This window comes from Pholis gunnellus (assembly GCF_910591455.1).
Source record: "Pholis gunnellus genome assembly, chromosome: 3".
Classification (NCBI taxonomy): Eukaryota; Metazoa; Chordata; class Actinopteri; order Perciformes; family Pholidae; genus Pholis; species Pholis gunnellus.
In genome coordinates, this window is record NC_136529.1 from 17,032,421 (window position 1) to 17,053,550 (window position 21,130).

The 21,130-nt window shown below is 41.3% G+C and overlaps 2 protein-coding genes across 3 annotated transcripts; one reads left to right on the plus strand and one right to left on the minus strand.

The window, feature by feature from the left end:
* Positions 1–3,318: 3,318 nt before the first annotated feature.
* On the plus strand, positions 3,319–7,210 carry mmp19 (matrix metallopeptidase 19; the record flags this gene model as incomplete). The annotated part of the gene is made up of 9 exons (XM_079156860.1): positions 3,319–3,411; positions 3,541–3,626; positions 3,753–3,883; positions 4,880–5,092; positions 5,182–5,427; positions 5,625–5,750; positions 5,890–6,054; positions 6,139–6,266; positions 6,368–7,210. The coding sequence occupies 9 exons, from the start codon at positions 3,319–3,321 to the stop codon at positions 6,596–6,598; spliced, it is 1,419 nt and encodes a 472-aa protein (XP_079012986.1). The 3' UTR covers positions 6,599–7,210.
* Positions 7,211–7,447: 237 nt separating this feature from the next.
* LOC306714448 (transmembrane protein 198-like) lies at positions 7,448–20,259 on the minus strand. 2 transcript variants are annotated; one of them, XM_079184482.1, is made up of 5 exons: positions 19,837–20,259; positions 11,514–11,754; positions 9,954–10,529; positions 8,648–8,725; positions 7,448–8,438 (listed from the first exon to the last, which is right to left on the minus strand). In XM_079184482.1, the coding sequence occupies exons 2-5, from the start codon at positions 11,665–11,667 to the stop codon at positions 8,386–8,388; spliced, it is 861 nt and encodes a 286-aa protein (XP_079040608.1). In that variant the 5' UTR covers positions 11,668–11,754; positions 19,837–20,259; the 3' UTR covers positions 7,448–8,385. The 2 variants fall into 2 exon arrangements, with proteins under 2 accessions (XP_079040608.1, XP_079040607.1); XM_079184481.1 differs by having other exon boundaries at positions 8,577–8,725.
* Between the last annotated feature and the right edge of the window lie 871 nt (positions 20,260–21,130).

The following is a 21,130-nucleotide window of genomic DNA, read 5'->3' on the forward strand; positions in this document are numbered from 1 at the left end:
TTTGTCATGATTATGCACCTGTATGTTCTCTTCTTTGATTTTTTCGAGACTTTGTATAAGTCTCGAAGGGGGGATTATGTGGTGTATTTTCCGCCTACACATTAAACAGCATAAGTGTTTGAACTCATGTCCTTTGTATGGAGCAGAGATAGGGAGTGTAGGAGGCATGTCCTCAATTTATGCGCCCGGTGACATGTCCAGATGTTCCTTATTATCGGAGCAGGGTGCGTGGCGGACCAGGGGCCCATGGCCGAGACATGTTTATCGGGGGTCCTAGAGCGGCCAACATGCTACGCTCCTTGTGAGTTATCTCCTCTAACCTCTGGGGATGGGCATCAGCGGGATATAAGAAGACTGAGGATTCTCCGCACTTTAGGACCTTTTTGATTTGACTGAGGATTCTCCGGCCGTGTTAACCGGCCGTATGACATGTGTTGCTTGCTGTAATAAACTTCATTATACTATCAAGAACAGTGTCCGCGGAGCTTCCTTCGATCACCACTTCAACATCACTGCAGCATGAAATATACTACATGGCTCTGCAGTCGACCCCGACTGAGATTTTATGTATCCTCTTGGTTCAGACTCCTGACGCGGCTATGAGTATGTGTGCAGGGGAGTGAAACCATGCACTACTCACAAATACTTAAAAGAAATGACAAATATCCGTTCCCGTCAGTAGCAGATGAGACATTAATATGGTGTCAAGCTGGATGATTTGGACAAAATGTTCTACATGCTCTGTTTACCCTTGGTGCATCAAACACTATTATGCTGCTGTGTAATGTTTCAGATACCTGAAATAGAAAAATAAATCCTATACTGTACTCCCACTTCTTGCTTGTTCCTTCTTTCTGTTCCTTTCTTGTCATTGTCAGTAATAAGGATTCTGTCTCAACAATGACAAATACAGTAGATAGGAAACAGATGGAGCTGTCTTCCTGACTTCCTCCTTAGGTCAGCAAATACAGACACTTGTGTCACATTGGTGGTAAATGCAAACCAGGGCACTAAAGCTTTGGTTTAATTCCTCTGTGTGATAAGTTGTGATACGGTGGGGAATGAGCAGCATGCAGACCTGGAAAATCATCAAAGGTATATACAAGAAAAAGTGAAACCTATTTGTCTGTATGAATAATTCTTAGTTTGATGCGAATAAAACAAAGGGCCTAACAGCACCTGCAGTAGCTTGGAAAATCTGAAAGAGAAATTCTGCTGTTGGCATACAAAGATAAACCTTTATTGTTAATATGTTTCCTCAGGTCTAAGTCTGAGTGTACGATGCCAATCATTAACCATGCACTCACATCTTGAGACCAGCTGCTTTGTCGGCTCATGCTGCTGTAACATTTATACCAACTCCACTGCTGTCGTCCTATTCCCAAAGGCAAAGTTACCGTACAAATGTCCAAATAAAGTTTTAAGTCTTCGCATTGTGAGAATTTCACAGGACAATATTGACCTTCAGTCATCCACAACCAGATCATTATAAACTCTTTTTCCTTGCTTAGGCTTTAAAACAAGGTTTTTATCAATTCTACACAACTGAAAACTGATGTAAAATAGGCCTCTACAACAAGCAGGAATTGGTAAGTTCTTTCCTCTTTGACTTAATTATTTGAAAACAAAAGGTCATGTAACACACAACCACCCAAATATAAAGCATGGACCCACTAGTATGATTGTTTATCATGATTATCTTTTCTATAATGGGGCGACTGTGGCTAAGTGGATAGCCTTCAATCAGAGGGTCGGTGGTTCGATCCCCGGCTCTGGCTCCACTAATCGCATGTTGATGTGTCCTTGAGCAAGACACTTAACCCCAAAACATTGCTCCTGTAGCTGTGCCTACGGTGTAGAAATGTGATATAATCTGAATTGTAAGTTGTTTGGATAAAAGCGTCTGCTAAATGACTGTAATGCAATATAATGCATAATATATATTTCTGATCATGCCAGAATAAAGACTAATACGCATCTCTAATTCTTTTTTTTATTAAGAATTTCACTTAAAGCGCTATTCGTCAAATTTTGGCCACTCGGGGTGAATAACAGCAACAAGTCGACAAACACTAATGTCGTTCAGGCAGAGCAAGATTATCTTGGGACTAGTGTTTCTGACCACCTGAGGAATTTAGGTTCTATTTTCACTCGCTTCTGTCAACTCCTCAGATTTCTGGGTGTTTTGCTCCCTAGATGCGAGACTCTGGCCAGCTGGTTGCTTCTTTGGGGCTGGGCAGCTGGGAGAGCTAGTGTTGCAGCATTATCTGGGAGCTAGCTTTCATTAGCTTTTATTAGTTTTATTAGCTTGTTAAGAGCAAAAAGACTGAACCATACAGTACATATGTGGACTGGGTCATCATTCTCTGGTGGTTCCCTTAGAGCAACTCTACATTATTATTATTCCACTTAGTGATGTGTGAAATTGTTAATATATAAAATATTGATTGAGGCATGTTTAAATAATAAAAAAGCAAGCATTTGTTTGTTAATTAAATAACAATGTTCAAAGTGATCGAATATTGCTGATGTGTTTATATACACAGCAGTGATGATGATGATGAACAAAACTGTCAGGAAAGATTGACAGCTTAGATGAAGTTGCTGTCGGGTGTTAGTCTATTAAAACACTCATCAATCAATTTAGGAGTGATATGACAAACCAGTGTTTTGTATTTTGGTGGTGGGGTGACAATTTGCATTTGAAACCTGGACTCTTGCCGTAAAACATTTCAGACCACATTTGTTTCACACAAAAGAACAGCATAGCAGATCTTTGGTATATCTGATCTATCCTTTGTTACATGTCCGCATGGATGGGTCCAATGGTGAAATTGTGTTTTAGTAGTATACTTACATGTTTCAGATAGGTGTGGGGACAACAGGAATGTGGAAATGGAGGCCCATAATTAAACCGTAATACATACCTGTAGGACAGACACTGCTGTAACAACAGGGAATCAACAAGAGGGCATTGGCCCTGAGGGAAGAATATGTGAATGTTATAGTGATAGTTTTGTTCAGGGTGATTGAACACTACTTTGACCCTCTAAACTGGTCGAGTGTGTAGACCACTGCTGCAGCTCTGCGTCCTCTCTGAACAGCTGCACAATTCAACAGCAGACATGTTGGCTGGAGATCATCTGGCTTCTCTTGTAATCCTCATTCTTCAGGGATGGATCATCGCAGCCACAGGGCTGACTCATGCTCCGGGCTCAGTTAAAAACTGCTGGAGCACTCTGAGAACAAACAGTCTGTTGTGGGACTGTGCACTTCTCAGGCTCTGAATATCAACCCTGGATTATTGAGAACTTGAATATGGACTACACATGGCTGCTGCTGCTGCTGCTGCTCAACCTCAGAGGAGCTATTTGTGCAGTGGTGCAATGGACAGAATTTGATGAAGCAAAGGTAAAGGTTGCTTTGTACATTTTAAAACATACATTCACAATTGTATTCATGTCAACAGCAATATATGCATGTTTAATACGTTAACAGTACTCCTTTCAGTGATCCTTATTGTCTGCCTCCACTTCACAGGCCTATTTGAGGCAGTTTGGATACCTGAATGACCCTGCTGATCCACAGGACCCTCATTACTTGGAAGAGGTCATTGAAGCTCTCAGGTAAAATAGACTAATGCTGTTTCAGGGGAAACATGCATAGCTACTATAAGTTAATATCCCTGATACAGTGAAGAAGGATGCGAGCAGCCCTCAATTTGCAGATGTTTGATTACTTATTGTCTCCAGGGTTTTCCAGGGGGTGAATGATCTGCCACCTACTGGAGAATTAGATGAAGCTACTGTGGAACTGATGAGACAGCCGCGATGTGGCATGGAAGACCCCTTCAACAAGAAACATCACAAATACAGAGTGATGGGTGAGTCAAGAAAATCCACGGGCACCAGTGTAAACAATGTAAAAAATATTTGTAGCTCTAACTTTGACATCTGTGGGCCATGTTGTTACAAAGTGTCATGGATCAATATAATGACATTAGAATACAAAATGTAAAAATCAGTATGATATTCAAATTTCAAAAAAGCATAGTATCTCAATACAATGTAAAAAATATCATAGTATAGAATGTCATACAAATGTAATAAACAGGTCATTGTGCATAAAATGTCATAACGTGGTATGCTATGAAAATGTCATTGTACAGTATATTAAAATGTCATAAAAAAGTAATGATAAAGTATGTCATAAAAACTCATACATACTATGTCATGAAATATTCATGGTACAGTATGTCATTAAATTATTTAAAAATTATATTATATTATGCCATAAAAAAATAATAAAAATTAATAATATAGTGTGTGATTAAAATGTCATTAAAAATGTCATAGTTTAGTATGACATAAAAATGTCATAAAACATTATAGTTAAAAAAAGTAATTTAAAGGCAGAGTATAGTGTGTTATTATATGTAGTATAATATGTCATATATTGTCATATTACAGTATGTGATTAAAATGTCTAAAATTCATAGTATATTATGTCCCAAAAAAGTCATATTAATATATTGTAAAAAGTCATAATATAGCATACCATAGTACCTCATTAAAACGTTGATAAAATCATAGCATGGCATGTCAAAAAATACATTAAAAAACGTAATAGTATAGTATTTTTTTTGAAACGTCATATTATAGTTGACACAGAAAATGTCAGAAAATGTCAAAGTATACAAAGTCAGGAAAAGTGTATTGTAAAGTATGTTGACAAAAATTACAGGTATACATTTTAAAAGTCATAAATATTCATGGTTTATTATGTCATTAGAATAAAAAAATGTCATAGTACAATATGTCATAAAAAGTCAAACTTGTCATAGTATAGTATGTCATAAAAAAAGATTCTTCTGTTACAGGTCGTTGGAGAAAGAGGAGTCTGACCTACCGCATCTACAACTACACACCTGACATGAAGAAGGTAGAGGTGAAGATGGCCGTCCACGCTGCCTTCAAGTACTGGAGTGATGTGGCTGCTTTGACCTTCAGAGAGGTCGACTATGGCAGAGCAGACATCAGGATCGCCTTTCATAAGAAAGACGGCTTCTGCGCCACCCCATTTGATGGCCGTGGTCAGTTTTTTCATTTAGATATATAGCTCCTATTGGGCCTACTATCCCCTGGAACACAAACCTAAATTGTTTATTTGTACCACCTGCAGGTCTTGTACTCGCTCACGCTGAGTCACCAGAATCTGGTATTGTCCATTTTGATGAGGATGAGTTCTGGACTGAGAGAGCATATTATGGTACTAATCTGCGTATTGTGGCTGCCCATGAAATTGGCCACGCCCTCGGCCTGGGCCACTCTCAGTTCAGAAGCGCTCTGATGGCTCCAGTCTACGCTGGTTACCGTGCCAATTTTAGGCTGCATACAGATGATATCAGAGGCATCCAGATGTTATATGGTGAGTGCATCAAGAAGGCCAGCTGGACTAGATCAGTGCTGTCCATTTTGTGTCAAGTGTATTGTATCAGTATTTGTGAATTTGCATAAATCAGTATGATTTGACCTGACACTTCATGTGATTGCATGACTTTGAATCATTGTGTTTTATGTCAAAATAAGGAAAGCATACATCCTAAAACCTTCTTTGTTTTATAGGTAAACGCATCTCCAGCACTTTAGTCAGTCCGACACCTCCAGACAGTCTGTTTCCCACAGAAAGCAGCCACAATACTGAGAACCTCCCTGACCCCTGCACTGCCACACTGGATGCCATCATGTTAGGTAAATTACAGATTAGCTGTTGCTAGAGTATTTACAGTAGAAGCCCCACCAGTGTGCATTGTAGCCTGACTTTACATGAACACGTTTTTAGTCCAATCACAAAATGTGTCACAAAGTACCTCTCTGTATATTTAATCAGGTCCATGGAGGAAAACCTTTGCTTTCAGTGGTGATTACGTCTGGACGATCTCTGATCTGGGACACAACACCCCGATAAAGATTGACAGGCTGTGGAGGGCCCTCCCTGGAAACCTGAATGCTGTGGTGTACTCTCAAAGAACCAACAAGACATACTTTTTTAAAGGTACAGTTGTCCAATACTTCTGCCATGCGCTCTTCTGTTCTCCAGCTGTGAGTGTGTGAGTATTTATACTGTTTCTGGTCCCAGACAATAAAGTGTGGAGGTATACCATGTTCGTGCTGGACTACGGCTACCCCAAAGAGGTCAAACGAATCCCTCCTAATATTGATGCAGCCCTTTACCTGGAGAAGAACAAGAAGTTGGTCTTTATCAAGGTATCAAAACATGTGGTGGCATTTAAACGTGTCAGTGCGTCCTCAGATATTCTTCTTGCAGAAATATTTAGTTGTTATCTTTTTGCTGTCTGCCTGTGTAGGGTTCAGAGCACTGGCAGTGGGATGAGTTGAAGTACACGGACTTAAGTCTCTACCCCAAACCGCTCTCTATGCTCTTCACTGGAGTGCCGTCCAGTCCGGATGCAGCCTTCACCTGGACCAACGGCAACATCTTCTTCTTTAAGGGAGATGAGTACTGGCGTGTGAATAAGCTGCTGAGGGTTGACAGAGGATACCCACTGAGCAAGAGGGAGCGCTGGATGCGATGCTAGGGGCCAACCATCAGGGGGCAGCATGGATCAAGAGGTCCACGGCAGGGGTGCCGGTTCCACTCCAGAGGCATTGACAACCGGGCAACCTCAACAGCAGTGATTGTAAATTGTATCGACCATGAAAAAGAAAAAAGAACAGAAATAGTGTGGGAATTGATTTTATTTCACTGGATCTGATTTTAACTAAACTACTCCTTCCCTCTGTGGCAGGCAGGTTTTTGTAAAGCTTGCTCTTTGAGCACATATGTGTGTTTTTGTGACTTTGAGAATTATGTAAGCTTTTGTATGATCTCAGGGAGAAATCAAGGGAGGCCTTCTGTTTTTCTCTCAAACATATGTGTTGGATTATGTGTGTTAATACTTTCAGTAAGATGTAATATGATGGGAGTGTGCACTTCCTCTTCAGACATTCTGTTTTTAACCAATCATGCAACTCTTTTAAAAGTTTGTTCATTGTTCTTAATTAAATAAAATGTTACTAAACACTTCCATTATCTTATGACTCACGCTGGTCTGTGACAAATCATGTGTCATAGATATGTGTTCAGATTTCTTTTACAGTTTTCAAGTTAAAATGTAAGATTTTCTATAATGAAACAATTAAATGTAACGTTCATTATAATGAAATGCCAGTCTGTCTTGCATTGTGTTGTCTGCAAAAAAAAACAAACGTTGGAGGCGCCATGACAACCCCAACCAGTTACAGAGTAGGAAATCCTCCCCATGACCTATTTATTGCCCATGAAAAGCCTGGTGAGGATTCCTACCAGTGTTGCTAAGCGCCACAAGAGACCAGCAGTGCAATCAATCTGACTCAATCAATGAGTGAAAACTGCTTTTGTATGAAACACATTTATTTATCTTTGCAATTTCTATCAACAGGTATGTACAGATTCAGGAAACAAGTGCATTGTCCCTGCAAAATTCAAACATCACAATGGATAATTCTTTAAAAATCTACAAATTAACAACAAACATGCTTTGTTTTTTTGTCCTTTTTTAACCCTATCATGTACTTGGTCAATATATAAATTAACTCATAAAAAGTTCACTCCACAAGCATACACAACAGTCTAAATTCTTCACCTACTCTATTCTGACGGGATATACAAAGTATTTCTTTTGCACCGTTTATTTTTTGCTTCACTTTGTCATACTTGTATCCACCCGTCATATTTTACTCTCTCACCAAACCAAACTCCATTTAAACAAATACACAGTCATTTTAATGAAAACCTTTCAGCACACAGTTAAACAGGTACGACAGGTAATAACAACACTTCATGGCAATGACTAACTTTTTAAGTACAGTACATGTAATGTAAAACAAATTGCTTCGTCACTTCACTACCATAACAGATATACAACCGTTTTTGAGGCTCGTACTTGCTATTTATGTATTTAATACATCATGAAAAAAATGGAGGACCTTACTTTGTTAGTATCTGTTTTTAAGTGTTTCTCTGAGAAACACAGTAGTTGTAGTGGTTATATTATAGCTTTCACCAAACAGGTGACACCTCTCACTTCTCCCCAAAAAGCAGCATTGTCTTTTACCAAACAATCCTCTTTCTCCAAACTAATTAAAGGGCACAATAAACCTTTAGCTGAGGGTATCAGTTTGTTGCTTCTACTCTATGTTAGGAAGACAAAGTTGGAGAACCAGAGAGCTCTAGGTAGTCCCTTTTGCTCAGACCCTGACGACTGGGGTTGTAGCTGTGAGGGGCGCGGTGGACCCGGTGTCATAGTCCAAGTCGATCATGGTGTGGTTGGCAGTGCCCAGGCTGCTAAGGGAAGTGCCTGTGCCCATCTGTCTGTCCCGCAGACTTTGCAGGTAGCTCTAAGAAGAACAACACATGGAGAGATGAGTCAGGTAACGTCAACTTGACAAGGATTTGTTAGGCTCACTGGTATAACTGATGCCATAAAAACACAATAATCAGCATCTACAGCACACGCCATGTTGGGTGACACTGACCGGCGCCAGTAGATCCCCAGCGTAACGTTTCACTGGGGTGGGTTTACGGCGGTACGTGCCTTCCTGCCCACCTGCCTGCTGTCGCTTCTTGGCGTCCTTCTCTCGAATTCGCATCAGCTGGACTCTCTTCTGTCTCCGACTGATCACGACTACAAGGAGAAGAGAAAATTCAAAGGCAGCTTCATTAAGCTAGAATTAGAAATAAGATATTTTAATGAAATTGTCATACTCAGCGAGTTATGGCCTAAAAACGGTGTTTTGAGGTTACATTGACCATAACCTGTTACCACCATTACTTATCAGTTCATCCTTGAGTCAAAGTGGATTTCTGTGCCAGATGAAATTAAATGGAACGGCTGTGTGGTCACAGCTACCTTGACCTTTGACAACCTAAAATCTAATCGGTTCATCCTTCAGTCCAAAAGATTCAATCAAGGTAAGATAGAGGAACAACTTGCAAACTAAATGCCACTGCTTTCGATGGCGCGAAGACATAAAAAGTCATGGTACAGTATGTAAAAAAAGTTATAGAATAGAATGCCATAAAAAAGTCATAGTACACTATATCATAAAAATGCCATTAAAAAAACATTACATTTCTTAAAAAGGGATCAAAAAGTAATTGTATAGAAGGTCATTAAAGATGTAAAAGTCATATTATTATATGTCTTTAAAATGTCAACAAAAAAGACATTGCATAGTATGTCGTAAAAGAGTAAAAAAAAAGTATAGAATAGAATAGATCATATATATATCATAAAAATGTCAAAAAAAAGCCAGAGTATGGTATACTAAAAAAAAGGCATAGTATAGCATGCCATAAAAAATCATGTGGCTCGCGGTTCAGGCTGTGTCAGCTTTAAATCACCCCTAACCCAGACTTCGCTTCCCAAAGCTGTGAACTTAGTACTTGCTGCGCTCTCTCTCTCTGTGGGGAGTGACGGAGCCCCCTGCAACTGTTAATCAGGGCGGACTCTCCTCAGTGTGCGGTCTCTAGCAATGTCGGCAACCAACCCGACCCGTCTATAAATTACATTTATAATGAAATTAAACATACTGGCCATTTTGAATGGCTGGCAGCAACAAAGCAGCAGAAGCAACGCTGTCTGTGTGAACACCACACGCGGAGATATCTTGCTTTATAGTTAGATTATTATTATTTGATTAGGACATCGGATGTTACACCTCATTTTATTTAACTCAATATATTTTTTGCATTTATCAGGCTTGAAAACAATTGATGTCACAAACTGGCCATTTAAGTGACACTCCCACACCGCTGTACAACCCGGGTGCTAATCGCCGCAACGCCTGAATTCTTAGAAGTTGGATGAATATGGTCCCTAAACTCAAAGGGTCATGATATTTACTCCTTACCCTCAGTGTGTGAGAAGCTGTCATCCGTCAGTTTCCACTGGACCAGTACTCCTATGAGGCTGAGAGCAGGCCAGATGCCCAGAATGACCCAGCTGTACCAGCAGAGAGGTGGCCCGGGTGTGAGGCGCAAGCATTCATACACATGCGTGGCCAAAACCAGCATCTCCACAAAGTAATCAGCACACACTGTCATGATAGCTGCCCCGAACACAGCCGTGGAGAGCATGGTGAAGACCTTCTGCCACTGCAGTGTCAGCACAGCAAACAGCATGCCCGCTCCCAATAGTGAACCCAGTGGGACCCAGACTGTGGTTGGAGTGTAGAACTGCTGAGTGACCAGTAGGGCGGCAAGAGCCAGGAGGAGGCCCAGCAGCAGGCCGGTCATGAAGAGGCCGACGCTTCGCACCAGCATAGTGACCAGACCGCACAGCAGGCCGATACCGAGGCCGATACCCGCACTGGCCTCCACGCTCAGCTGGGTGTCCAGCACATGCTCCTTGTGACACAGCAAGAAAATGATGACGGAGCCAAACATCAGACCGGACAGGAACATGACAGCCTTGAAACAGCGGTAACCTAGAAGAGGAGAGACAGGAGAGATCTACAATGAGGAACACAGTTATCCCTTTTTATATGAATATAATGCACACAAGGTATAAGCTCCACAAAGCAACCAGAGTGTTTTTGTGTCAAAGTAAGTAAAAGTGCAGGTTTAGCCAACTTGATTTGATATATCTAAAGCAGTGGTCCCCAAACTACGGCCCGCGGGCCGGATGCGGCCCGCCTCCACATTTGGTCCGGCCCCCTGAACAATACCAGAGACGCATTATGATTTTTTTTTCAGTCTGCACAATTAATCGAATTTTAATTGCGATCACGATTTTGGCTGCCACGATTAAATGAGCATGATCGTCTGCGATATTGACGTTTAAAATACGTGCTCTGCTACATATCAAATCAAACGCTTCCTGAATCGGCCAACCACCAGGGGGCGAACGAGATGAGAGCTGTCATGCGCGCACCCTGTAGAAGTAGAAGAGTAGAAGAAGAAGAAGAAGCAGAGAGACGGGAGCTTGAAGGACGAGTACTTGTGCTTAATTTATTTACACGCCGGCATGTCATGTCTGTCACTACATGGTCGCGCGTTTTCAATTCCCCTGCTCTCTGTATCGCGCACGGCGGTGTTCCGCCCCGATCCGCGCGCACGATGCAACAGTCGCTCACCTGCGAGTAGCCCCCCCCCCATAATCGTGCGGCCCTAGGTCAAACGATATGTTCAGTGATGTGGCCCTCGCAGGAAGAAGTTTGGGGACCCCTGATCTAAAGGCTGCACTATGGAGCAAATTACAAGTGATTACAATGATTGTTGAGAGTTGCACATGCGCAACATGCAAGTGATATAACGACCCAATATCGCATACTCGCCAATACCCAATCCAGTATTTTAGGCATTTCCAATACTGCTATCAATATCTGAGCAACTCTCGTTGAGTAATTCAAAAAACATTTAGTTTTAGCTGTCATCGATTTCAAGGTCTGTGAGCCGGCAGGGATCCTCACCAAAGAAGCAGTAGATGATGCCAAACAGGCAACACATGGAGCAGATGACAGCGGGGATGACATCATACTTCCTCTCTATCTCCAAACTACAGGCGTCGACCTCGGCCGTGCCTGACCCGGCCCCTTCAGAGCTCAGTCCGGTGGGATCTGCCATTCTGGGTGAATGCGGGAGGCTCGAGTTCGGCACAAGGGTGGAACTTCTGGTGGCGTTATCTCAACCCCATCTGAGCAGGTCTGGTGACTGTAAGAGGAGAGCAAAAGTTGATGGATTACGACAGAATAAAGAGAGTGTGTGAACAACACAGAAAAACTAAAGTACTCCAGGCGTAAATGTGAAGTGTGAAATCTTCAGGTCAACTGTGACTTCTTCGTAGCTTCGCTGTATGTGCAGCTGTCATAGACTCAACACACAAAGCTATGCAACTCTACAATCCTGTACGAGCAATCACACAAGCAACTCATTCACTGACTATAATCCATGCGCCAGGACCCCCGGTCCTTATCTCAGTTCCCCCTCAAGCATTAGGGTCATGAACTCTGACAGTTTGTAGTGGTGGGTCAGCCGAGAAGAGTAATTTGATTTACTTTATCAGATTCTAACACAATTTCAAAAAATCTAACTTTAACTGTTCTTTTTAGAAGTAAACTGAAAGAGCCATCGAGCAATGTGTTTTGTAAGGAATTTGGTAACTTTGGTTTCATGCTGAATTAGCTTTTTTATGATTTTGTCCTTCGTGGCACCCTTGCTTATGAAACATAGACACACATACAGTTATTTGATACATTTATTATGATAACAACTAGTGGACACAGTATCAAAAATTACTGCAGAGCAGAAGATGTTACCCTCCTGTGAAAATCATGTATTTCCAAAATGTTGACTTTTCATTTGTGTTCCACTGTGTCTTCAGGTCTGTGAAACGGTTTATTTAGTATAAGAAGTAGGAACATTTTCTCAATTCATAATGAAAAACGTAATCTTTCGGTTCCAAAAGATTCACGAAACATCATCAGATTTGGTGATACGGGGTTTTCACTTGACAGCTACAAGCATATACATTAATGGCATGAAGCCCACCTTTTCCTATCACAATGTGTGCAGAACAGTGCTTTAAAACATGTTTTAGTAGTTCTTTCTCATTTCACCTCTGCAATTTCAAGCAACAAACTAGTACTAGTGAAAATTGATATATGATATTTAAGCTGGCAGGCCTGTAGAGAGCCACAGAGGGCTGCAGTGGGGCTAAAGGCTTATGGGTGGACTGCTCATTCTGAGGCTGCTGGCAGGCCTCCTGTATGATCTCACCACAGCTGAGATCCGATTACAGCTCACTCACGTTTTCTACTTGAGACAAACAGTCAGGAACTGGACTCCTGCCTTTATTCCTTACTATTTGCCAGATCTTTCGCTTTCAGCCCTGTCTATCCACTTCCGCTGCTTTAGCTGGAACTTCCCCGATCTTAAATCTAATTCATCTTTTACACTGAAATATGCCTAATTTGTTTTGCCTTTTTTCTCAGACACAGGGTAATTTGTATGTCCTGCCTATGAATTACTTTACGTAGTCTTTTCTTCTTTAGTCACTCTAATCTTTTCGGTAACTATCCTCTTCTCTAACTTTTCAAAACAAAACAAGCACTGCTGGAAAGATCTCTGTATACCATAAAGACTATAATCTTCACATCAACCTAAGCCAAATTAAAAGAAAGAAAGAAACTCTTTTGTAGGATCATATAAAACTACACACAGAGGTCTGGGCAGCACTGAAGGAAGAAATCCAAATGTGTAGTGTATGTTTTGTGATAGATTGGCTAAGTAACTTAATCTACACCACTTAAGTGAAATAAATGTGAAGCTAATATAATTCTTCCGTAGTTTTATCTTCAAGAATGATTATTTATCACAAAAAGAGTAATTTAATGTCTCTTGTAATCAACATGCAGCATGTCAAATTTTAATACAGCTTTGTACCAACATTTCTGAGGTGGATAAAATAGTAACACATCACATTAGACAGTAGTTTCCTTCTTTTACAGTAATTGCTGTAATGGAACACTAAGCAGAGCAGTTATAGCACAGTCTGAAGTCAAAGTTTGAAGAGGTCAAAACTGCAGCAACTATTGTAGTTTATATAAAACAACTTTATTGTAAGACCAACGTGTTTTGGCTTGTGGCCTTCATCAGGGTGTAAGTGGACACTCACAACTTCCTCTGAATTAAATTTTGGTGGTCGGCTTATTAAATTGAGTTAAATCATGATAATAAGTCATCAGCGCTATTAGAAAATACTAGTCCAGTCTCTTCCCCTTTACCACATATCATATTTGGTTATTGTTAAATATATTGAAAATGGTAAAACCCTTTTTTTGTGGGGGTTTACCAGTAATGGGTGCACTATGTGTGAACTATTTAATATTTCAACACCATTTTAACAATAATTAACTTAACAAGCACATCCATGTCTCTGCACGTCTTTGCTCATGTCACCCCTCCATGATGCACAATGGTGTCCTATGTCTAGCAGGCTTGGAAGTTCTCGCTGCTGTGGGAGAATAGAGCCATTATGGGGCAAAACAAAGACTCTGAGGCCCATGCTGTGACCTCTAGTGGCACTCAGAGGAAACCATGCAGACGGCATAAAGATGGTTGAGAGCACCAAGGAGACTGGTAGATCCTGTGTGTTTGCTGTAAGATGGGTGCCAAGTATTTGCCTTCAGAGGGCTGGTGAGTGATGAAGGGAGGGGTACCTAACTAGAACAGAGCTATCTGTCTTAATGACTGATCTCACTGGAGCCCCCTAAACCTCCCAATGATTCCTCATAGCTGAATTTTCTACAAGCTAAAGTTGCCTGGCAACAAATACAATACAAGTCAACAAGACTAAGAGTCCACAGCCATGCTAGCAGCTCTGTGAGGCTACTACTAACTTAGCTGTCGCTAGATGCTAGCATCAGCATGCTAACATGCTCACAGGGATAATGCTAACATGCGAATGTTTTACAAGCAATATTCACCTCTTGGAATGCGGAAATTTCCTAGTTAGAGCTAAACACAAAGTACAGCTCAGGCAGGTGGGAATATCATTTGTGTTTTAAGGTTTTTGGTTATAAAGCAAAGGATTGGACAATATTCAAATTTAGATCAAGTGATAGTGTTAGATGAAAAGTTAGAGGATCAACAAAGTTATTTAAAATGTATCCTTGAGGGACCTTAAATACCAGTAGTAAATTTCATGACAATCCATAAAAACTTCATGATGGCGCTAAAGGTCAAAGAATTACCAAAGTCAGACGGATTTATCCTCTTGGGACCATAAATGCCAGTACAAAACAAATATGGAAATTAATTGAATAGGTGATGGATCGGCCAACCGGTCGATCGGGGCTAAAAAGTTTGGCGAGTATTTGATTTCCAGCATGGATTAGCTTGACCAGTAGAGGTTTGAAAAGTGTCAACTCTGCATTTACTTGGACTCCAATGGCAACACAAGAACAAAAGCACAAATAATGACCTCCAGAAGTATCACTTACATTATAGCAGTGGGAACAGTGCATGGACACACAGTAAGCATCAGCTTCAGATGAGCTATTGGAATATTATGTTGCTCTTGGAAATAATCTTCCTAAGAGTATACACCCCCTGAACAAACACTGCAGGGGGCTGAGCAGCACAGATTTGAGTGCTCAGCTGCTGAGGAACAGGCAGGACCGACTACAAGTTCCCCACATAGCTAATTTGGGTGTGTTTAATCAAGGGGTGTGTGTGTGTGATCACACCCTAGGATTCTCCAAGTGCTCCTCCAATTTGACGACCACAGCTGAGAAGCTAAAAAACATGTAGTTTTATGACCTGGCTGTCTGACAACTTCACTTGGAAGACTCCACCAAGGGTGTGAGATGCACCCTTGTCTGCGCTCTGCAGTTTCAGCCATAAATTATGGCACCTTCAGCCGAAACACCCCAACCAGCTGAAAGACTAATCGGGTCTAGACAACAGGAACCATGGGAATAAAGCTAACTGTCACGGTGGGGCTCATGCCATATTGTGCTAAGCATAAAACTGGATAACGTGGATAAATGTATGCTCGTCATCCCAATAACATCTGCTTTCACTCAGAGTCATATTGAGCAAGACATCGTGTCGGCCGCTATTGAGCTTCCTGTCTCTCCACAGCAGGAAGCTCAGGACCAGATGAGGAAGTGGAACATCAGCTTTCAGCAGGAACTGGCCCTTGTGTCTGTGACACAGTGCAGATAGGAACAAGAAGTTGGATCACCAACACTGAAACATCACTTCACCTCAACAACAACACTGCCTGATTTCAAATGAGAAACAACGCAGCTACCTAGGGATCTGCACTGCTGGACCTGAGCAATTTGGTCGTCTTAGGAAACAGCAACATTGCAATATGATGAAAACAATCGTGTAATCTGTCTGGCTCGCAAGCTAATCTACACATAACACTTGCCATTGTATCTCTGCTTACGTGATTGAAATTATTTCAGCACAGAGTTTGTGCTTGGTGTGCTGTAATGACTGGTATAATGAACAAAGCACCACATAGTTTCACTTTTTTCCAGACGTCTCATGCTCAGAGGTTTTGTAATTTCATGTTGATATACTCTCTGTCTGAGCTCCATGCGTAGTGCATCATACGCTCAGTGATGCACTGAGCTCCATGCTCAGTGCATCAAACCAAAATGATGCACTGATCACGAATGTGCAAAAATGAAGACATCCATGCAGACTTTATATCGACATATCAATACCTGCCAGTGCCACAAGCCTCTACTGTCACATTCCTGTTCAGATTTATCCTTCCCCGCTCACACTTCATTACAGCTATACACTTCATAACTCAATTTGAGTTTCCAAAATTGTGAATTTGATGCAAAATGACTTGCCTCCCAAAGCTGACTCAGTTCAACCAACCAACTCTATTCAACTCTAACATCTTGATCACCGCCCAGAGCTTTGAAAATTCACACCATTTTGCAATATTTGATTGCACTTAATAGCTTCATAGAGACACAGTTGGAAGCAGCCCAAGTGACAACATGTCAGTTACAATCCCACTGGCAGTTGTACGACTTTAACTGAAGTCTCCTATTTCCAAATAAAGATCATGTTCATAATTCTCACTGCCAAATAGTTTGGCTTCTGGCAATGGACCACAATAACGGTCACTTGTGGCAGTATTTCATTAGTATCTAACTTATTTTTCCCTCATAATCTCTCAGCCTCATGCCTGACTTTAGTCTAAACAATAGAGGCCTTTCAACACAAAAATGCAGAGAGCTACTTATAGAGATCAGAAACACAATAAGTAGCCCTTTGAAGAGTCACGTGTCGATGGTTGCATGAATGTATACTGTACATCAGAAATGCACATGGTCATTAACATAGCTAGGACTAATATCCATACACCAAGTAAACACTCAGTAAGTTGTGATCCAGCAGCAGAGGAAGGAGCGCACAGTGTGTGCAGCAAGGAGGGGCAGTTCCACAACACTCTATTAGGGTTTGTGTTAGAGAGCAGCATTTAGTAGGCGGTGCGGCGGAGTCTGATGTCCATATGTTAGTGAAAGCATGACAGTGTGGCACTGTGTATGAGATAATATATGCTTCTGATGAACACTAGGTTAGTGTAGAGCGCCAGTGTCCCTGAGCAAGACACCAACGCTTTACCAGTTCAAGTTGTGTTCTGTATGAAGTCGAGCTGGGGAATAATTATATTTTTATGCCGTTTATTGGAACTTTGTTTAGCTCTTATCAAACATGTGTTTTTATTTCTTTTGCAAGAAACATATCTGCTGAAGCAGACTGCCAAAGTAAATCAAATAGGCCACTTATTGAGTTATGACACTGTGTAGATAGGTTTGCTGTAGGGGCAGAAAGGGGAGTCAGAACACAGTAGCGGTCCAGACCTCCATGCAGTGCCTATATATGTCTGCAGCTCTATCATTTAGAGCAGCCATTTAACCCTCTTTGTCAAATTCCACTCGACAATAATTGTACCTCCTACAGCGATCTCACGAGCCTAAAATATCATGTGCGTCCTTCATTTTCCAAGCCAATTCAATGCCCCTCTCATGTCTTAACCATAACCAATGTTTAAGTGCTATAAGTAGCACATGGGTGGATGTTTCAAAATAACTGGTATCAGTTTGTATGTGGTTTCCATGTGACAATGGGTCTTTTCTTGCACCCAGGAATCCCACGTCTCTAAGTCTAACAACAAACTGCTGCTCAGCCATGTTCAGTTAGGCCTCTTTAGTTTATTAACACAGAAAGACAGCATTGATTGCATTTGCTGATAATAGCAATTACACCTTTGGTTGGGTAATTTAAAAATATATTGAATTAGCTACCTTTAACCACGTTAAAAACAACAAGGACATTAAAAAATAATTGATGCACTTTCCAAGAAGAGAAAGCACAGCAGTCTCCATATAGGATTAACCACAGCAATGAGTCTTTGTATTATACAGCACAGCTCTTCCTTAATGAGCTCTTATTTACCAAGACAAGCTTGGAGTCATTCCTCATATATATGCCCATGTGCAGCATAAAGATGGCTGCAGGGGGCTTGAACATGTGGCCTGACAGAGCTGGAGAGCTAACCCAACAATTCTGAAGACCTGTGAGGTAGACTCACCTAAATAATTATTATTGACCTGTTGTTGAGTAATACTTGTGTTTTAAAGTACTGGGAAACATAGACCAGAAAAAGTTCATCTATTTCAACAGCTGAAAGTAATTTGTAATATGGGCTCTCAGACAGCTTTAGCCAAAGACATTTATTTCATAATGTACACTAAAAAGTATGAATTGTTTACTTTATTTGTACTTTATAATACAAAACATAGAGTTTACCAATGCAGCCATCTACAGTTTGGAAGATACAGCGAGAGCCAGCAAGCCAATACCTTAATAAGAAGAATAAGCCTTCTCCTATGGCCCTGTTATCTTAAGGGGGGGGGGGGGGAGAGAGACTGTTTGTGTTTAAAGAAGAAAGCATATCCAAACACATTACCCGAACTTCAAATTAAAGTTTGTTCTCATAAAAAGGGAATTCCTGCTTTGCTGTGCGTGTCAGCTGTTCTCACTGTGCACACTCTCTCCCCAACAACGCTCTCCTGAAAAGCAACGTTTCAATCACGTTTTATGTGTTTTTAATCGCTGAAGATAAGAGACACGAGCATGCTTTTAACACATTTTGATACCAAATACAAGACAAAACATGACACCATTGTGTCCGCGCTAATTAAAAGGCACCATGCAAAACAACATGTGCAGTCTAACCCTGCTCTTCATGCCTCCTTTCCTGCCTTCTCTCTTTCCTCAACGCAGGGAAGGGTTTCCTCTCTGCCTTTTTTTCAAAGGGACAAAACCATCTGGTGCAAGCTGACAGAGTAGGTCGAGTAGATGGGGGGGGGGGGGGGGGGGGGGGTGCACTGAGGGGGGTGTAACTACAGACTGCACTCCCCAGTAAAGACAGGACCTGTAGGCTATCATCACACAGCCCAAAAACCCAAGGGCACTCCCACCCTGGAACACACAGCAGAACCACAGGGCTTCTTGCACGCTACGTGGGCCAGAAGGCACATGACATGTTCGCCTCCCAACAGGAAGGATGTCCCTGTATAGTTATATACATACATATGCATATAGGCACTATGGGAGTTATAAAGAAATACAAGTTATATTCCTCCAAGTGTTCACACTTGTCAAACAATCCGTTGTTATACATAACGTATAACTAGATGTAAATAAATGATGTATTGATTATTCATTTTTGTTTAGAGCTGCAAGCCACTTACCATCTTCCACCAGCACAACTACCACAGAACTAAGTTAAAACCCAGAGTTGTCAGTCAGTAATTAAAAAGCACAGTACTGGAGGATTTTGGTCGAAATGTAAGGTCTAGTGCACACCGATAAAGCCTTTATTATGCTGGATCATTATGTCTGGATGAAGGATAAATAGCATTATGAGCCTCAAGTGTAGAAATGTTATAAAAGGGGGAGCAGACAGCTTTGCTACATGTTATTACAAACATTATCAGCTGATCAGTCAGGATCTCGAGGGCCATCACTCAGCTATTATCATTCATCCTCGGTAATGAAGTACAGTGAGCGGCTATTGTTTCCAGGATTACACCGGAGTTAACTGAATTCAAACGTTCCACTAGCAGAGAGCTAAAGAAACAGAGAGCCAATCACCGGGATTTAAAAACGAAGAGTCGTCTAATTGAGTCATTAGACATCTGCAACACAAAATATTCATATTTTCTAATGAAAGTGATTTTAAAAACTTACCGATGAGTCTTGTGTGTTCCACAGTTGGCCCTGTCAAACAGGAAAAACACCCCACCATTCACGAACACAAAAGCGGCGGCAGGGTACCAGGGAAAACCGGTTTTCTCTCAACTTCTCCGCAGGCTCTTTTTAAACTCACGGGCTGCACTAAACCGAGAACAACGGCATCGTTTTTTTTTTTTTTGTTCCTATCCCTGCCTCATGGAAATGTTTCAAAAAACGACAACCTAGCTGTGACCGCAGTAGAGCTGATCTGAGGACGGTTGGTTAGTTTACATTCTCCGCGGTGCCTCAGTCAGTCACACAACTTTGTGTCCAAATTAACCGTTGGAGTTCCCGTCTGTGACTCCACAACCGAACTACTACAAGCCCGACCCTTCTTCTCTGGAAAATCTTACCGATCCTCCCTCACACACCTCCCCTCTCCCCGCTTCTCTCCGCTGAACTAAACGGCACTTAAAAAAAAAAACAAAAGGAGAAAAAGTGGTTCGCTCCAAGGCAATCCCCCTTTCTATCTCCATCCAGCGTCGTCAGTTGGGCCGTTGGAAGAGCCCGGGGGGCGGGGAGGGGTGGCGGGTGACGGCTGAGGGGGGGCCACAGACGAGGGCCGAGCTTTAATGAGTCAGCTTTACCTGAGCTCCTTTGATCAACTCACTCAATTAACGGGAGTTACTTTGAGTTTCTGCGCTCAGTTTTAACAGAATAAATAATAAAGAACTGATAGGAGTCACAGAAGTACATCTACACCAAACTGTTAACCTTGTGTTTTATTTTCTCCCCCCAAACTCCCCATATGACAACAAAGAAATCTTTGCCCACACTGGCTAAACTACAGCTGTTTGCCTTTAATTAAGGTTTAGTTGAAAGTGCTAGCTATAACAGTGCCACTTTTTAATAAAGCACTATTTGTAACGGGTTCATAATTGTAATTAATGGCTTTAATAATAACTATTAATGTTTTATAGGGCAAAAAACAACATGAACACATTTTGGGTTGCCAGGTTGTGTTTGTTTACAGAGTGATTCCACAAAATGTACTTAATTTCACCAGGTTCATCCACTCAGTATCAATACAGCTTTCCATGGAATCTTGGGTATGCACATATTAAAAATAAAAACAGACAATTAAAACTCATTATTATTAAGTTTTGTTAGTGACTTCCTAATGTTTACTGCTGGCTATCAGAAAGTGAGAAACCTTTGTCCCTTATCAGTAATCACATAGTGACATTTATAACTGCCGACTTGATGACACGTGTTTTGACTAATGTTTTAATGACAGGACTATTAAAAT

Excerpts from the sequence above, each read along its gene's own strand:
- LOC306714448 (XM_079184481.1), bottom strand. The coding sequence starts at position 11,667 with ATGGCAGATCCCACCGGACTGAGCTCTGAAGGGGCCGGGTCAGGCACG. Across the intron at positions 10,530-11,513 it reads CATCATCTACTGCTTCTTTG|GTTACCGCTGTTTCAAGGCT; the intron begins GTGAGGATCCCT and ends CTCCTCTTCTAG. Across the intron at positions 8,726-9,953 it reads CAGCTTCTCACACACTGAGG|TCGTGATCAGTCGGAGACAG; the intron begins GTAAGGAGTAAA and ends TTCTCCTTGTAG.